This window comes from Scyliorhinus torazame, chromosome 9 (assembly GCF_047496885.1).
Source record: "Scyliorhinus torazame isolate Kashiwa2021f chromosome 9, sScyTor2.1, whole genome shotgun sequence".
Lineage (NCBI taxonomy): Eukaryota > Metazoa > Chordata > Chondrichthyes > Carcharhiniformes > Scyliorhinidae > Scyliorhinus > Scyliorhinus torazame.
Genome location: NC_092715.1, coordinates 234,065,320 through 234,083,589, shown reverse-complemented (window position 1 = coordinate 234,083,589; position 18,270 = coordinate 234,065,320). Strand labels below are relative to the sequence as shown.

Below are 18,270 nucleotides of genomic sequence, written 5' to 3'. Positions count from 1 at the left end.
TGGACCATAAATTGGCAAAAATGAAACAACTGTCTCTGATGGAATCTACTGGATTCTCATTCCATTGATGTGAAAAGAATGACAACTATGGGCTTTATGTCTGGTGGGTGATTCACCACTCTCTGCCAGATTACCTGCCAATTTATGAAGACAGAAAACACTTACCATAGAGAACTTATTTTCTATGCTGAGCTGATTAGTCTTAAAAACACTGTTACAGCTATTACATTTGCTTGGGAGGCAGCAGACTTGGGTGAAAATATCATTACCCCACACGTTTCCAAAAATTCAGAAGCAGGCACAGTCAATTGATGGTAGCTAAAATATTTGGCCAAAATGCATTATTTAGAACTGCAAACCTTATTGTCCATAGTTTATCAGTTTATTTCCCCCCTTTCTTCAAAAATAAAGCAAATTAACTGGTCACTTAATTCATTGCTGTGTGAATAATGGCTGTTGTGTGGACAACGACTGCTGTGATTATTTACATAACAGTCACTGGAATTTAAAATTGTCGGCACTCAGCTTTAGGCGTGACAGAGAGGATACAGATCCAATACGCACCTGAACTGGGAGGTTTAAGACAGGCCTGAAATTGAGTTTGGGCCCCATTATTCGAGTTGCAGGCACTCCCGAGGGCAGTTACCTATTTGAAAAAAATCTTTTTGGTCACTTGCTTTGCCTAAAGTTCTGTCCTGGGATGGAGATTGCAGAGCGTTAAAAGCTCCACAGCAAGGATTTTTAATTTTAAAAACATCTTACAACTCCTGCTCTGTGATATTGAATATCAGTGAAGCTCCATAATGGGGCTTCAGCGTCCCTGAAAAAAAAATCTCACAACCTAAGTTAGATGCTGAATTTGATCACTGTTACACTCATTTAACACCTGCAAAATGGACACATCAGGCGTCAATCTTTACCTCACTTTTTGCAAAATAGCTCAATCTGTTTATGAAGCATTTCAGCTGTTTTCCTCCACACTTGATAAAGCACTTGGTGATGCTTTTCTTGATTTTCTTTCACCCTTCAACAATTTTGTTCTCTGATTTTCCTTTCTGCATAAGACACAGGAGTTACAACTTGAAGCTAAGCCAAAAATAAAATTAGCACTCTACCTTCGGACTTAACACAAATATTTCTCCTCAAGCAAACCAATTTCAATTTTGGCAAAATCTAGTTTTGGGAACGAGCTTGATATCTCCAATAAAAGGGATTGAATGGTGTTTTATTTCCATTCTCTGTTACAGCCCTTGCACAGTACATAATTGGGAGCAAAGAAAAAACACATTTACAAAGTTAACCACAGCAGAGGGAGACAATTTGGTTAATCCAGCTCAGTGTTCCAAAGATACCCATCATGACATCTGACTGTTCAACGATTGCAGAGTATTGCCTCCATCACTGCCATTCCAGATATTAATCACTCTTTGACAGTTTTTTAAGTGGTGCTAGTGAGATGATCCATCATAATCAGCTATTTCAAGATAACTCGACATTTCACACAAACACATTTTTAATGAGTTGTAAAATTTTTGATGACAATTTTGGAGCAGAAAACAACAGAGGTTACACAGTAATTGTTGAACCATGTTAACGCCTAAAATAGCCAAATAAGTAAATTTGGGAGCAAAATTAAAAATTCTGTTGCATCTGAAAAGGTACTGTAAACAGCATGGTGTATCAAGCTGTCATGTACATCCCACAATAAAACTCCTGAACAGGATGTCCAAAAATACTATGGCAGTCTGTTTGCTATGTTTCAAATTTCTTCAATTTTGCAACTCACTGATTATCTGATTTTTTTCTTTCTTTCAGATGAACATTTATTGCCTGTCCCTAATTGCCTTTGAACTGAGTGGTTTGCTAGGACATTTCAGAGGGCATTTAAAAGTCAACCACATTGCTGTGGTTCTGAAGTCCCATGTAGCTCAGAGTAGGTGTGGCAGACTACCTTCCCTAAACGACAATAATGAAGCAGATGGATTTCCCCGACAATCAACAATGGTTTCATGGTCATTATTCTTTAAATAAATTTAAAGTACCCAATTTTTTTTCCAATTAAGGGGCAATTTAGCATGGTCAATCCACCTAGCCTGCAGATATTTGGGTTGTGAGGATGAGACCCACGCAAACACAGGGAGAATGTGCAAACTTCACACGAACAGGGACCCGTGGCTGGGATCGAACCCGGGTCCTCAGTGCCGTGAGGCAGCAGTGCTAACCACTGTACCACCGTGCTGTGCTGTCCCTTCATGGTCATCATAGACCTTTAATTCAAATTTCACCACCTGCCTTGGTGGGATTTGAACTCGAATCCCCAGAGCATGATCCTGGGTCTGTGGATTACTAGTCCAGTGACAGTATCACTACCCACTATCTCCCCCTTCCAAATTAAAAATAGAAACATTGAACTGACACTAACTAAGCATTTATAGTTAGCTCACAGGGCACATTTGCATTATTGTGTTTTTCCGTTTTGTAGAATCCTTCTGAATATTACCTAATAGTCCTCAGCGGAAGAAAGCTATGGTATTACAAATTGCAGTCTATAAAATTATTAGAGCTATCCACCAAACACAACATCTATTTAATCTTGTTCATAAAGTAAACAGAATAAACATTTGAGCAATATACATTAAGAAAGTACTGTTAGTGTTACTGTCCCCTTTGTGCGCTTCAGAATACCAACAGCTTCTTCATGTGTTACACCCTCGAGGCTTTGCCCATTGACAGCAATTATTTGATCTCCACGTTTCAAATGTCCATCTTCAGCAGCTGCCCCCTAAAAGTTAGAATACCTTTAGATCAGAACAGGTTTACACTGACATGAAACTCATTTTGTAACTCATGAATCTCCGAACTGAAGTGAATAATCTGGCAGATGTGAGGGATCAATGCTGCATTGAGCTTAATTTCTTTGGTTACTGTAATTGATGGAAATGCCACAGTAACTTGTGCAGTTACCATGTCTTTCAAAATGAAATTTCTGGAATACAGCTTGTTGCCACATGTAATTAAGAAACAAACTTTCGGAAATTAATTTTCCGTTCCATTCTTCCAGAAGATTAGGGGTGAGATCTTCCGGGTGATCAAACCGGCGGGATCTTCTGGTTCTGGTTCTACGGGCTGCTTCCCGGCCGAGAAACAAGCCGCAGGGAGGCCAGAGAATCTCGTTGTGGGTTTCATGGGTGCTCATCGGTACCGTCCACCAAATAACTATTCATCATACCTGAGCTTGGCAGTGAGCGTTGACATGATTGCACTGTCACATTCTGTCTTCAGTTGCTCTCCAAGGCTATGGATTCCACTATGGCAAACTGGATCGCAATTGGGAAGTGTACACCTGGCTGATTTCCCTCCCCACCCACCTTTCCCTGCATAATGCAGGAACATTGAGATCAAGTGTAGTATTAAATACCACCCCGCTGAGATATAGTAACCCAGCCAATGGAACATAATCAAGTATGAAATATAAATACTTCTTGGGCAGAACGGTGCAACAGTGGTTAGCATTGAGCCTCACGACGCCGAGGTCCCAGGTTCGATCCCGGCTCTGGGTCACTGTCTGTGTGGAGTTTGCAAATTCTCCCCGTGTTTGCGTGGGTTTCGCCCCCGCAACCCAAAGATGTGCAGGGTAGGTGGATTGGCCATGGTAACTTGCCCCTTAATTGGAAAAAATGAATTGTGCACTCTAAATTTATTTTCTTTTTAAATGAATACTTCTGGCATTATGGGCAGTAATTTATCTCAACACACCAGTACATAGTGGGGGTATTGTTGGCTGTGGGTCAGGGACCATGGCAGTCGCATCCTGCTTCTGGATTTTTGATCAATTAGCAAAGACAGGTAGGATGACATGTTAAAGCAGTCAAAGGAAGGCTTTCTAATTAATGGGACTTTGACAGGGGTCGGAATGGCTAAACTGTACATTCATTCCTGACGCTTTAGCAACCACAGGAAAGAAAGGAGACAGGACTCTGACCATCATGCTGCAGGATCTGAGTGATTGAAGTTGAGAACATGTTTGCCAAGGATGAGGATGAGGAAAAAAGGTCAGCCTCCCAAACAAGCAGGCATGGATACTAGTGGCCAATCAAGTGAGCAGCAGGAGTGTGGTCCCTTGAAAATGAAGACAGTGCCCCAAGAGATTCAAAAACCTCAGGTGGTCAGGAAAGGTGCATGGCATCACTTATTCAGGTGCCAAGTGTCACTTTCTCAGCATTTTCTTGCACTACTCTGCAGCTCCATTATTCCTCTCTCTCCAGGTTGTGGCCGAACGGCCACCTAAGATGGCGTCCTGCATAGGATTGGCCATGTTTAAGGACAAGCAGGCTGCAGCTCAAATAAACACTGATGAATAAACTGCAGCCCAGACTCTCCAAATACCCAGGAAAAAGGCCACTTCCAGGCCATCCAAAGAACAATTGAACTATCCTGTCAATCACACTTGTTTACCAGATACGGTGGCACCTAAACTCCTTATTTGGAACGGCCTACCTGCCCCCAACACTTGCAGACATGGCCATTGTCCACCCCAAAATTGATGTGGCAGCCCCTGATTGGTCTTGATCGATCAGGTGATCGAACCCTGATCAACTGATTGGCAATGACCCAGAGACCGTCAAAAGGGACGTGAAATCCAAGCAGGTGAAACGGTGCTGCACCATTTTAGAATCACTCTCCGCAGCAGCAACGGAACAACGGTGACCTTGACCGGCCAACACGAGGAAGGCCATCCCTCTACCAACCAAAGGAAGACCAGAGCCAGGAACAGACCAGATCAAGGACTGGACACTGAGGACTACAGGGTGCAGCACACGGATAAAGGCGGATAACGAAGAGGTTAAGACAAGGTCTTGGATGAACCTGTTATACTCTGTAGTATAACTTAAGTTGATGGTGTGATTGTGTAACCATAACATTGTATGAATGCGAATAAAAACCGTTTGATTTAAACAAGTAGACTTGCAACCGCTTGTCCACCGTAGACGGGTTAAGACATACTGTGGTAGCAACAAGGTACCTCCTCACATCCCTATCTGAACAGCCAACACTGACATTCACCATATTGAGAGTTTGGCTCAAGATAGAATAGAGCCCGATGGGAAAATGGAATGTCAAATAGAGCTTTGTGTAAACTGGAATGTCAAGGCTTTGTAATTGCTTCTGCTTTTGCACTAGACAGTTTGCAGTAACAAGATACAGCCTTGGGAATGGTTCCTAATTCTAAAGATAACTATAACTAAGCTGAGAGCAACAGAATGCGGTAATTTAGGCCTCCTCTAAGGGGGCCGTCCTCAGAAAAGAAACAGTGTCATATATTGTATATAAGCTACTGTCGGATGTATTAACTTTGGCTTGCTACTGTAACTCTCCGAAATACGGTGGTGCAGCCCCGGCCGTGAATAAACGTATGTTGAAGTGACTTGGTGTTCGATTGATCATTTCATCCGGACTGAAGGGAAACAAATTCTCAATATCTTTGTGCCCTCTGACAACCATGCCTCCGTCATCTTCCACAAATGTTGTCTATCGCTCTTCTCCACACAATCCAGATCTCATACTCTTGCAGTGCAGATCTCCTGGGAGTGGAAGAAAACTGGGAGGGATGGGGGGCTGTCCCATGACAACAAGCTTAGTGGCCACTGTTATTGTCTGCCCAGTTGGTCCACAGAGAAGGAGGCATTGCTCCAGGAAGCTGCAGATGTTGGCAATGATCTAGTTGAAAGCCTGAGCCTCATGCAGCACTGGTGCTCACTTATGTCAAGAGTGATGGTCCTCTGCCTGTAGAGCCTGTGTTGTGTCTCTGGTTCCTTTGAGCTGGAACTCAGTTCTCTTCCCCTTTGTCCTGTCGAATGGCATGTAGCTGAGGAGAAGGCACTGCTGATGCTGCTCCTGGTGGGTGCGAGTGTGTTGCTCCTGTTATTCCTCAGAGGTCTAAGGTAGCGATGCATAAGCTGCTTCAATGCTGCAGTGAAGACTGACAGCACGGAGGTTTGAATCAAGGGGAGTGAAGTGACTTCCAAGAAGTCAAAATCACCTGTCAACCACTGAAAGCACGTTCTCAAACGTGCTGTGAGCGCCAGCATCTGACATCGGCATGGCTGCTGCAGCTCTTCAGAATCACTGTCTGACGTCTCCCAAGCATGTCAGCTTCACTGAAGAAGCACTCCCCTTAAACACTCGCCAGGTTGAGTCTGGCGGATTCCACATACTTGGAAAATCTGTTGCTGGCTGTTAAAGTCAGAATGCTAGGTTAAATTCTCAGTTAATTGGCAATTTAAATTATTTGGCTGACAGCTCCACTGGGATTTCCTGCTTGCCTGCAAACCCGCTTAGGCCAAACCCAGGAGTGGATGAGATCATGTCGAATTTCTGGCCTGACATCACTTTTCAGAGGTTCATCTCCCCACCCCACCTCCCGAACCTACCTCTCGTTGGCTGTTGAAATCTTGACCTGTGCCTCAGATTAGTTTAATGGTAAGCTAAAATGCATTAACATGCCTCTGACACTGTATAAAAAGAGGCATTTGTAGTAATAGAGCTTCAAAATTCAGAACATCTTCACTGTCTGCTTACCTTTGCAAATACAGTCTTGACATAAATAGGCAGGTCTCCATGAGGGCTGCCATATCCACCAACAATGCTAAAACCCAGGCCATCAGCACCTCTGTCCAAAGTAATTGTTTTATATTGTGGAGGACTGAAGAATAATAGAAACAATGATTTTAAGTATTGCACATTTTTCCCTCAGCCTACTCCACATCCCAAACATGCAACCTTGTGTCTGGATTTTCTGGGTTTGGTGGGAAAGCTCCATGCTATAATCCAAATTAGACAAATAATAATAATCTTTATTATTTTCATAAGTTGGCTTACATTAACACTGCAATGAAGTTACTTTGAGAATCACTGAGGGAGAATTCAGAATGTCCAATTCACCTAACAGCACGTCTTTCGGGACTTGTGGGAGGAAACCGGAGCACCCGAAGGAAACCCATGCAGTCACGGGGAGAACGTGCAGACTCTGCACAGATAGTGACTCAAGCCGGGAATCAAACCTGGGACCCTGGCACTGTGAAGCAACAGTGTTAACCACTGTGCTACCGTGCCAAATACATATTGTCAAGACTGAAGCTATCATCTTTGGTTCCTGGCACAAACTGCTCCCTAGCCACCGTCTCCATCCTCTCACTAGGGCATGGGTCTGCAACCTATGGGTCGAGGCTCCATTACATGCAGAGGCACAATTATTACACACAATTCCTAGCTCTGAGGTCCTACAATCTTCAGAACAGTTGTGGGGAAAAAAAACATTGGCCCAAAAAACTATTGGCTCCTGCTCACTGACTCCCCGCGCACCTGCTCATCGACTCCCCCTGCATCTGCTCAACAATTCTCCCCCTCTCCTACAAACATAAATAGAAGGAGTAGACTACATGGCATATCGAGCCTCCTCTGCCATTCAATTATGGTTGATCTTGGGCTTCAACTCCATTTTCCTGCCAGTTCCCATATCCAGTTCCTGAGACACCAAAAATCTATCTATCCCAGCTTTAAATGTTTTCAACTTATCTGCCCCATTGCTCAACAACTCGTTCATCCCACCCCCTCCTCCAACCCTGCTCTCACTCTGGGGTGGTACCAATTTTCATGCATTAAAACGCACTCACAGTGGGAAGAGATTTCAGAAACTGTGAGGCTGAACCAGACTGCTTGCAACCTTGTGTCAGAGTTGACACAAAACAAGCTTTCAACCATTTATCCACATCAGACTGTCTATGTACACCTCCATAACATCTCCCCACTGAGCATCAATATCAGCTTTCTACTACCGAAACCCTCATCCACACCTTTGCTACCTCCAGACTTGACTATTTCAATGCATTCCTGATCGGCCTCCCAAACTTACCCTCCGTAAACTTAGTCACCCAAAACTCTGCATCCAGTGTCCTAATTCACACCAAATCCCATTCACCCATCACCCTTGCTCGCTGACTCAAACTGGCTCGTGGTTAAGCAATGCCTTCATTTTCAAATTTCCAACTCTTTCTCTGTAATCTCCACCAGCCTTGCAATCCGCAAAGATATCTGCATTCCTCGTATTCCCGGTCAAAGCGCAGAAGAGCAATAGTAATAGGGGACTCTATAGTCAGGGGCACAGATAGGTGCTTCTGTGGACGTGAAAGAGACTCCAGGATGGTATGTTGCCTCCCTGGTGCCAGGGTCCAGGATGTCTCCGAACGGGTAGAGGGCATCCTGAAGGGGGAGGGCAAACAGGCAGAGGTCGTTGTACATATTGGTACTAACGACATAGGCAGGAAGGGGCATGAGGTCCTGCAGCAGGAGTTCAGGGAGCTAGGCAGAAAGTTAAAAGACAGGACCTCTAGGGTTGTAATCTCGGGATTACTCCCTGTGCCACGTGCCAGTGAGGCTAGAAATAGGAAGATAGAGCAGCTAAACACGTGGCTAAACAGCTGGTGTAGGAGGGAGGGTTTCCGTTATCTGGACCACTGGGAGCTCTTCCGGGGCAGGTGTGACCTATATAAGGACGGGTTGCATCTAAACCGGAGAGGCATAAATATCCTGGCCGCGAGGTTTGCTATTGTCACACGGGAGGGTTTAAACTAGTATGGCGGGGGGGTGGGCACGGGAGCAATAGGTCAGAAGGTGAGAGCATTGAGGGAGAACTAGGGAATAGGGACAGTGGGGCTCTGAGGCAGAGCAGACAGGGAGAAGTTGCTGAACACAGCGGGTCTGGTGGCCTGAAGTGCATATGTTTTAATGCAAGAAGTATTACGGGTAAGGCAGATGAACTGAGAGCTTGGATTAGTACTTGGAACTATGATGTTGTTGCCATTACAGAGACCTGGTTGAGGGAAGGGCAGGATTGGCAGCTAAACGTTCCAGGATTTAGATGTTTCAGGCGGGATAGAGGGGGATGTAAAAGGGGAGGCGGAGTTGCGCTACTGGTTCAGGAGAATATCACAGCTGTACTGCGGGAGGGCACCTCAGAGGGCAGTGAGGCTATATGGGTAGAGATCAGGAATAAGAAGGGTGCAGTCACAATGTTGGGGGTTTACTACAGGCCTCCCAATAGCCAGCGGGAGATAGAGGAGCAGATAGGTAGACAGATTTTGGAAAAGAGTAAAAACAACAGGGTTGTGGTGATGGGAGACTTCAACTTCCCCAATATTGACTGGGACTCACTTAGTGCCAGGGGCTTAGACAGGGCGGAGTGTGTAAGGAGCATCCAGGAGGGCTTCTTAAAACAATATGTAGACAGTCCAACTAGGGAAGGGGCGGTACTGGACCTGGTATTGGGGAATGAGCCCAGCCAGGTGGTAGATGTTTCAGTAGGGGAGCATTTCGGTAACAGTGACCACAATTCAGTAAGTTTTAAAGTACTGGTGGACAAGGGTAAGAGTGGTCCTAGGATGAATGTGCTAAATTGGGGGAAGGCTAATTATAACAATATTAGGCGGGAACTGAAGAACATAGATTGGGGGCAGATGTTTGAGGGCAAATCAACATCTGACATGTGGGAGGCTTTCAAGTGTCAGTTGAAAGGAATTCAGGACCGGCATGTTCCTGTGAGGAAGAAGGATAAATACGGCAATTTTCGGGAACCTTGGATAACGAGAGATATTGTAGGCCTCGTCAAAAAGAAAAAGGAGTCATTTGTCAGGGCTAAAAGGCTGGGAACAGACGAAGCCTGCGTGGAATATAAGGAAAGTAGGAAGGGACTTAAGCAAGGAGTCAGGAGGGCCTGAAGGGGTCACGAAAAGTCATTGGCAAACAGGGTTAAGGAAAATCCCAGGCTTTTTACACGGACATAAAAAGCAAGAGGGTAGCCAGGGAAAGGGTTGGCCCACTGAAGGATAGGCAAGGGAATCTATGTGTGGAGCCAGAGGAAATGGGCGAGGTACTAAATGAATATTTGCATCAGTCTTCACCAAAGAGAAGAAATTGGTCGATGTTGAGTCTGGAGAAGGGTGTGTAGATAGCCTGGGACACAATGAGATCCAAAAAGACGAGGTGTTGGGTGTCTTAAAAAATATTAAGGTAGATAAGTCCCCAGGGCCTGATGGGATCTACCCCAGAATACTGAAGGAGGCTGGAGAGGAAATTGCTGAGGCCTTGACAGAAATCTTTGGATCCTCACTGTCTTCAGGGGATGTCCCGGAGGACTGGAGAATAGCCAATGTTGTTCCTCTGTTTAAGAAGGGTAGCAAGGATAATCCAGGGACCTACAGGCCGGTGAGCCTTACTTCAGTGGTAGGGAAATTACTGGAGAGAATTCTTCGAGACAGGATCTACTCCCATTTGGAAGCAAATGGACGTATTAGTGAGAGGCAGCAATGTTTTGTGAAGGGGAGGTCGTGTCTCACTAACTTGATAGAGTTTTTCGAGGAGGTCACTAAGATGATGGATGCAGGTAGGGCAGTGGATGTTGTCTATATGGACTTCAGTAAGGCCTTTGACAAGGTCCCTCATGGTAGACTAGTACAAAAGGTGAAGTCACACGGGATCAGGGGGGAGCTGGCAAGGTGGATACAGAACTGGCCAGGTCATAGAAGGCAGAGAGTAGCAATGGAAGGATGCTTTTCTAATTGGAGGGCTGTGACCAGTGGTGTTCCACAGGGATCAGTGCTGGGACCTTTGCTCTTTGTAGTATATATAAATGATTTGGAGGAAAATGTAACTGGTCTGATTAGTAAGTTTGCAGACGACACAAAGGTTGGTGGAATTGCGGATAGCGATGAGGACTGTCAGAGGATACAGCAGGATTTAGATTGTTTGGAGACTTGGGCGGAGAGATGGCAGGTGGAGTTTAATCCGGACAAATGTGAGGTAATGCATTTTGGAAGGACTAATGCATGTAGGGAATATACAGTGAATGGTAGAACCCTCAAGAGTATTGAAAGTCAAAGAGATCTAGGAGTACAGGTCCACAGGTCATTGAAAGGGGCAACACAGGTGGAGAAGGTAGTCAAGAAGGCATACGGCATGCTTGCCTTCATTGGCCGGGGCATTGAGTATAAGAATTGGCAAGTCATGTTGCAGCTGTATAGAACCTTAGTTAGGCCACACTTGGGAGTATAGTGTTCAATTCTGGTCGCCACACTACCAGAAGGATGTGGAGGCTTTAGAGAGGGTACAGAAGAGATTTACCAGAATGTTGCCTGGTATGGAGGGCATTAGCTATGAGGAGCGGTTGAATAAACTCGGTTTGTTCTCACTGGAACGAAGGAGGTTGAGGGGAGACCTGATAGAGGTCTACAAAATTATGAGGGGCATAGACAGAGTGGATAGCCAGAGGCTTTTCCCCAGGGTAGAGGGGTCAATTACTAGGGGGCATAGGTTTAAGGTGAGAGGGGAAAGGTTTAGAGTAGATGTACGAGGCAAGTTTTTTACGCAGAGGGTAGTGGGTGCCTGGAACTCGCTACCGGAGGAGGTGGTGGAAGCAGGGACGATAGTGACATTTAAGGGGCATCTTGACAAATACATGAATAGGATGGGAATAGAGGGATATGGACCCAGGAAGTGTAGAAGATTGTAGTTTAGTCGGGCAGCATGGTCGGCATGGGCTTGGAGGGCCGAAGGGCCTGTTCCTGTGCTGTACATTTCTTTGTTCTTTTTGTTCTTGTTCGTCTAATTCTGGCCTAAGCTTACCCAATTTTAATCGTTGGTGGCTATGACTTCTGGGGCGAACTTCTCCGGAAACGGCGCGATGTCCACCTACTGGCGCCCAAAACAGCGCCAATCAGACGGGCATCGTGCCGCCCCAAAGGTGCGGAATGCAGAAGGTGGCAACATTGAGGGGCTAGGCCGACGGCGGAGGAATTTCCGCCCCGCCAGCTGGCGGAAACGGCCTTTGTTGCCCCGCCAGCTGGCGCGGAAATGACATCTCCGGGCGGCGCATGCGCGGGAGCGTCAGCGGCCGCTGAGTTTCCCACGCATGCGCAGTGGAGGGAGTCTCTTCCACCTCCGCCATGGTGGAGACCGTGGCGGAGGCGGAAGGGAAAGAGTGGCACAGGCCCGCCCGCGGATCGTTGGGCCCCGATCGCGACCAGGCCACCGTGGGGCACCCCCCGGGGCCAGATCGCCCCGCCCCCCCCCCCCCCAGGACCCCGGAGCCCACCCACGCCGCTTTGTCCCGCCGGTAAGGTAGGTGATTTAATTTACGCCGGCGGGACAGGCAATTTATCGGCGGGACTTCGGCCCATTCGGGCCGGAGAATCGAGCGGGGGGGCCCGCCAACCGGCGCGGCGCGATTCCTGCCCCCGCCGAATATCCGGTGCCGGAGACTTCGGCAACCGGCGGGGGCGGGATTCACGCCAGCCCCCGGCGATTCTCCGACCCGGCGGGGGGTCGGAGAATGTCGCCCCAGATGTCTAACCCTAAGCTCTGAATTCCCTCTCTAAACCTCTCCACTTCCGTTTCCCCCTTGAAGACACTCCTTAAACTTGGCAGCTCTTTGACTAATATTTCCGTCATCTGCTCCAGTATCTCTCTATATGGCTCAGGGACCTATTTTGCTTTAGAATGCCTCTGAGGTGTACTTTTGGTCATTCTATTATGTTAAAGGTGCCAGAGAAATGCAAGTTGTTGTAAATTCTAGGAGGGTTCCAGAGGCAAGTGTGTGGGAACAGGAATAAATGCCAGTACACGTGATTTGCGCTTACAACTGCAAATATAGGAATGGAATGAGGCACATACTGTTCAATGCAGTCTCTATTAAAAATCATATTACTTGATGTTGAAAGGACAATGTGATCTACACCAGCTCAATGCTTTAGTTTTCTAACAATACTTCTGCCATATATTGTGTGCAGTAAATACAAAATACTTACCCTAAGTCATCATGAAGGATGCTGCTTGCTGTCAGTCCTGAGAGAGAAAGTGTAGTTGCAGCAGTATGTTCCTGTTGCTGACTAGTTATCACACTAACATCACCACCTGCAACCACCTATAAACAAACATTACGGTGGATTTAGAAAGCATAGTGATGTCAGAGATGTTTAGCAGTGTAAAAGCCAAATAATGTAAGAATATTTTGACATATAATTGAGTCAGAAATTAAGTAGATCAATCCACCAATGAAGATCGAAAAGAAACAAAAGATTGTTGGCAAATACCCACTGAAGGACATAATGCCGGCGTGGACATGTTAGGCGGAAAGGCCTCTTTCTGTGTTGTAAAAACTCTATGCTTTGTCATACCTGTAATTCTATATGACCTGAAGCACTCTTCAGTATGCTGACAGCCTGGGAATGAGTTAAATCCTCTGTAGGTTTTCCACAAATACTTACAATCCTGTCTCCAACCTATAATTAATAACACTAGGATTAAAAACTAGTCGCTCTATCAGCTTGTTAACATACCTTTTGCTGGTATCTGATGAGTGTAAGGTTACAGAAAGCAGACCTGAATTACACAATCAATTGTCCACAGACTAAGTTTAGCAACAACACAACTCTGTACATACATACTTTGATGGATAGGTAACGGAATCAATGGCTATGGGGATAAGGCGGGGAAATGGAGTTGAGGAATTTCACATCAGGTATTGAATGGCGGAGCAGACTCAATAGGCCAGCTGGCCTATTTCTGCTCCTAAATCCTATGGTCTTACAGGAGATTAATTTTTAATGTTCAAAGATTATGGACAGACCATTCAATTTCTCTTAATATAAAAACATTGAAACATGTTTCTCAGCAGGTTACTGGACTCTTTTAAGAAGTGCTTACATTGTGTTGCTGTTATAATACATCCAGTGCAAAGACAATGAGAGCCCACAGGAGGTGATTTCATGTCTCAACCTTTCGTGTACTCAGCAATCTGCTTGGTGACCTCAGTCATTTTCAAATCAAAGCACACCTGGAACAGCAACTTCAGCAGTATCACTAAGAGAATATTTCAGAACAGTCTGCTGCTAAGATATTCTTTTTGAATGATTTCCTGACTACACGGACTGTTGTTGAGTTTTAAACATTGAAAATCAATCTTCATTTTTTTGGGTGGGCCAGGCAGTTTGTGCTGCAAGACATGTGCTTTGATACTTTAATCCAGCTGGATAACATCACAAAAAGAAAACAAAACAAACTTCAAAGTACAGAAAATAGGCTTTAAATACACCCATTTGCACAGTGAATAATGTTCAGCATGGAGCATGGAAAAACACACAGAGCTGTGTTGTATGCGGTGGTGTCAATCCTGAAGACAAGGTAAGTAATTAGTGGGAAAACAAGAATAGAGAGCAGAAGTAAACTCAGATGGAAAAAAAAAAAATCGACATTTAACACTGTGGTATTGTGACATTTTAATAAGACCTTATCCGAATATTTATATAATTCTACATTACTGAAAATGATCCTTAGGTATTTCTTTATATTAAGTATTTATGATAGATGTTGATGTGAAAATAGGAAAAACAATATGCATGAAATGGAATTTTCTGAAATAGTTCTTAATAATTTTACAGTCAAAAATTGAACACGCAGACTTACCCGCAGCTTCTGGGTCTGGGCAGCTACTCCATTTGGCTGCATCATTGCAATGAAAATGGGGACATCTCCAAGGGGACTACCTACTCCTCCTGCAATGCTGATTCCCAGTGAATCAATTGGCCCCTATTATCAACAACACCCCATGAATTAATTTGGAGGCAATAAAAAGATTTACACCTTCTTTCTTATGTTTAAACGGGGTCTTCACAATATCATCACATTGGACCGTTCTCCCTCTGTGATAGTCAGTCTTTGCAGATCTTGTTTGCCAACAATCACTTTTTCTTTCTTGATCCTTTGCGCTTCACTCATCTGCTTTCACTTCTACTTCTACTATGACTATTGTCAAGCTCAGTACAAGTGTGACATTGGATATTGAATTGGATATATCATACTTTGAAAATGGCCACAAACTCTCTGAAAATGGTTGAAACTTAACATGCGACAATGGACATTAAACTGTGAACAGCGATTCTGTGGCCACTATTTGGTGAAACATGGTCCTAAGTAGGGAACATTGCAGGTACCTGTGAAGATTAAACATCCCATTGTATAAAGATGAAACAGCGTTTGTTAAATGTGTAATCTATAGATTGTTGGCCTCAGAGTGCCAAATTGAACAAAGGAGACTATTTGAGCTCAAAGAAGAGCAAAAATACTGCATATGCTGGAAATCTGAAATAAAAACTGAAGTCATACAGAGTCAAAATGTTAACTCTATCTCTCCACAGGTGTTGCCACACCTGTTGAGCTTTTCCAACATTTTCTGGTTTTATTTCTTTATTTGAGCTCAAGTTGGGACAGAGAAAAGAGTGAATGGGCATTGTCAATTGCTATTATATCATGGTACTCTGATCTCCAGAAGAGATATCCCTGCAGTCATGTGACTGAAACTACTTGTTAGGGACTAAAGTATAATATGACGTTAACAAAGCAAATCTGTGTGTGTGAGATAAACGTCTGAAACAGCTGAACCATCAGAGCTGAAAGTCTTCTAATGCAACCAAAGTGCTGCTGTACTCTCTCTAGCTTCCAAGTCCATCTGAGAACCAACCGTCTGACTATTGAGGCTTTGCAGCTTTGTGAGATTCCTTTGGGTGGAATTCACCAGCCCTTCCCCCCCCCCAGTGATCAATGACAAGCTGTCTCCAAACATGCCGCCGGGTTTGGGAGGGCAGGGCTAGAAAATTCCATCCTTTGTTTCTAAAAGACCTTTAATTCAGTTAAAGTATCAATCAACTAAGAAAGCAAAAGGTCTGCATTAGTACAAAGATTGTTATAAATTCCATTTTTACAATTAAAACTTTAACTTCACCTTGATCTAAATTTTGTGTGAGATAGTGTGAAAAATTAGTGATCGAGACATTGCATTCAAACATCCCAGGCAAATGTGAATAATAAGTAACCTCCTCGTTTAAAAAAAAGCCTGCTGCTGGAATTTATTTTAAATTCGGAAAAATCACTCCGAGGGTAAGGTAATACACACAGCTTACATATAACATCCTGATTAAAGACTGGAAGGGAACACACAAATCCTCTCTGTAACACTATAATTACTTCTGCAATGAGGCACAAGGAAAATATATTAAGCTAAAGGAGATCAAGAGTGGTGTCCAAATGTCAGAGCTAAATTTTAAGGGAAGCCTTAAAAGGGAAGATACAGAGACGGCACAATTAATCCAGTCACTTTCCTGTGATCTCTTTCATGGTAGAAACAATTTTACATTCTATCACACCTAAATAGTTATTGGTACATTTTTGTAATTTATCAAATAAAGTGTTCACCCTGCTGATGCTACCATTCTACTTGCAAGTACTACTTGTTGAGCTTATTAATGGGGAAAAGCAACAAACAATCTAAAGTAGAACTCTTAAATTGGAAGAGATCTAACTTCAACAGGATAAGAGAGGGTTAGCCAGGGCAAATAGGAACAAAGATCAACAGCTAAACCTTCAAAGGAACAATGGATAAGAAGAAACGCTTCAGGTACGGCTAAGTGCATTCCCACAAGAAGGTAAAGTAGGGAAACCAAAGTGATGAAATGATGAAGGAGGTAGAGATTGTGATTAAATTTTTAAAAAGTGCAGGATGCATGTCAGGTAAATTCTTCAGGTGTGAACCAGGTCAAATACAATAATTTGAAAGGAGGGGCGAAGAGGAAAATAGGACTGGCAAAGAAGGAATATGAGATTGGAATAGCAGTTAACATTAAAGGGAACCCAAAAATCTTCACTTAACTGGAATTCAAACAGTAAGCAGGTAGGAAGTGGCTAGGTGGTACCTGGCCTGGGGCAGCGGGGGTGGGGGGTCGTCAAAGAGGGTGATTGTTATGCAGCGGAAGGTTAGAATACTGAATGAGTACTTTGTATCGGTATTTACTAAGGAAGAGAAGGCTGACAAAATATTAGTAAATGCAGGGATCAGAGGTAATGGATGGGGTGAAAATTGATTGGCATGATGTACTGGAAAGGCTAGCCATGCATAGAGCTCAAATCCCGTAACAGCCTCCCCGAACAGGCGCCGGAATGTGGCGACTAGGGGCTTTTCACAGTACCTTCATTTGAAGCCTACTTGTGACAATAAGCGATTTTCATTTTCAAATTGCCTGGTCCAGGTGGCTTACTCAGGGAAGTAGGGGTGGACATAGCAGAAGCACTTGGCACAATTTCCCAGTCTACCCTAGATATGAAGGAGATACCAGGGGGTAGATAAGTGACAAATGTGACATGCTTGTTCAAGAAAGGGTTTAAGAATATTCCAAGTAGCTATAGACCAGTCAGTTTAATATCAGGAAGGTTGTATGTGGGTAAGGTTTTAGAAATAATAATCACACACAAAAAAATCAAAGGCACTTTGAAAGGTTTCAGTTAATTAAGGAGAGCCTGTACAGATTTCAATAAAAAAGATTGTCTTTGACAAATCTAGCTGATTTTTTGATGAACTAATTGAAGACGATGATGAAGGGAAATGGTGGATGCTGTCTGTATAGATTTTAAGAAAGCATTTGACAAAGTACCACATAAAACGCTGGTTAACAGAGCTTAGACTCATGGATGTAAAGGGTTGGTGCCAGAAAAAGAATTGGCTTAAGGACAGAAAACAGTGAGTTGTGATAGCTGCCTATTTTTTCAGGCCAGTAGACGGCAGTGTTCCCCAAGTGTCATTATTAGGATTATTGCTTTTTGTTTAGATATATATATTATAGAATCCCTACAGTGCAGATTCAGCCCATCGAGTCTGCACTGACCCCTCAAATGAGCATTCCACCCATGTCACCTGTAAAGTAAAAATGGGAAAATATGTCATTTGAAAGATGGAAGTCTGGCAAAACCTGACCTGAGGGTACATGAGAAAATATAGGGAAAAATCCCACGAAGGGTTAACAGCAGCAGCAAAAGAAGGTTTTGAAATGCAGATAGCGTTTATCAAACAGGCGTTAAGAAAACAGCGTGAGACTGCACAAGCTGTAAAACTGATGCACGTCTTTCAAGTTAAAGCAGACTGAACTTCTGGTTACATGGACAGAAACAATATTTTGCACCTTCTTTGAAGTTAATTATTTTAGTAAGCAGTTATTAAAGAATTGCCAGGTTCTTCAGTTGAATTAGGTGACAAATGTTTAGTGTGAAACCTTGCTGACACCAGTTGAATATGGGAAGCCGGAGAATACGTGTCCACGAGAGCACAAGTTAACCCCAAATCGGGGTCAGAGTTCTGCCAAGCTAAGGGCACTATTTGGTAATAAAGCAATTTTG

General features: G+C 44.0%; 1 protein-coding gene across 18 annotated transcripts in view; it reads right to left on the bottom strand.

Annotated features, from left to right (window-relative positions):
• Positions 1-1,495: 1,495 nt before the first annotated feature.
• Positions 1,496-18,270, bottom strand: part of LOC140429761 (multiple PDZ domain protein) — a 488,055-nt gene continuing 471,280 nt past the window's right edge. For all 18 annotated transcript variants that reach the window (XM_072517160.1, XM_072517164.1, XM_072517169.1 and 15 more), the window contains 5 exons: positions 14,515-14,637; positions 13,227-13,331; positions 12,858-12,973; positions 6,580-6,703; positions 1,496-2,782 (listed from right to left, as the gene is read on the bottom strand). In XM_072517160.1, the coding sequence (XP_072373261.1) occupies positions 2,636-2,782; positions 6,580-6,703; positions 12,858-12,973; positions 13,227-13,331; positions 14,515-14,637 (615 nt within the window). In that variant the 3' untranslated portion in view covers positions 1,496-2,635. The remainder of the gene's footprint in view (positions 2,783-6,579; positions 6,704-12,857; positions 12,974-13,226; positions 13,332-14,514; positions 14,638-18,270) is intronic.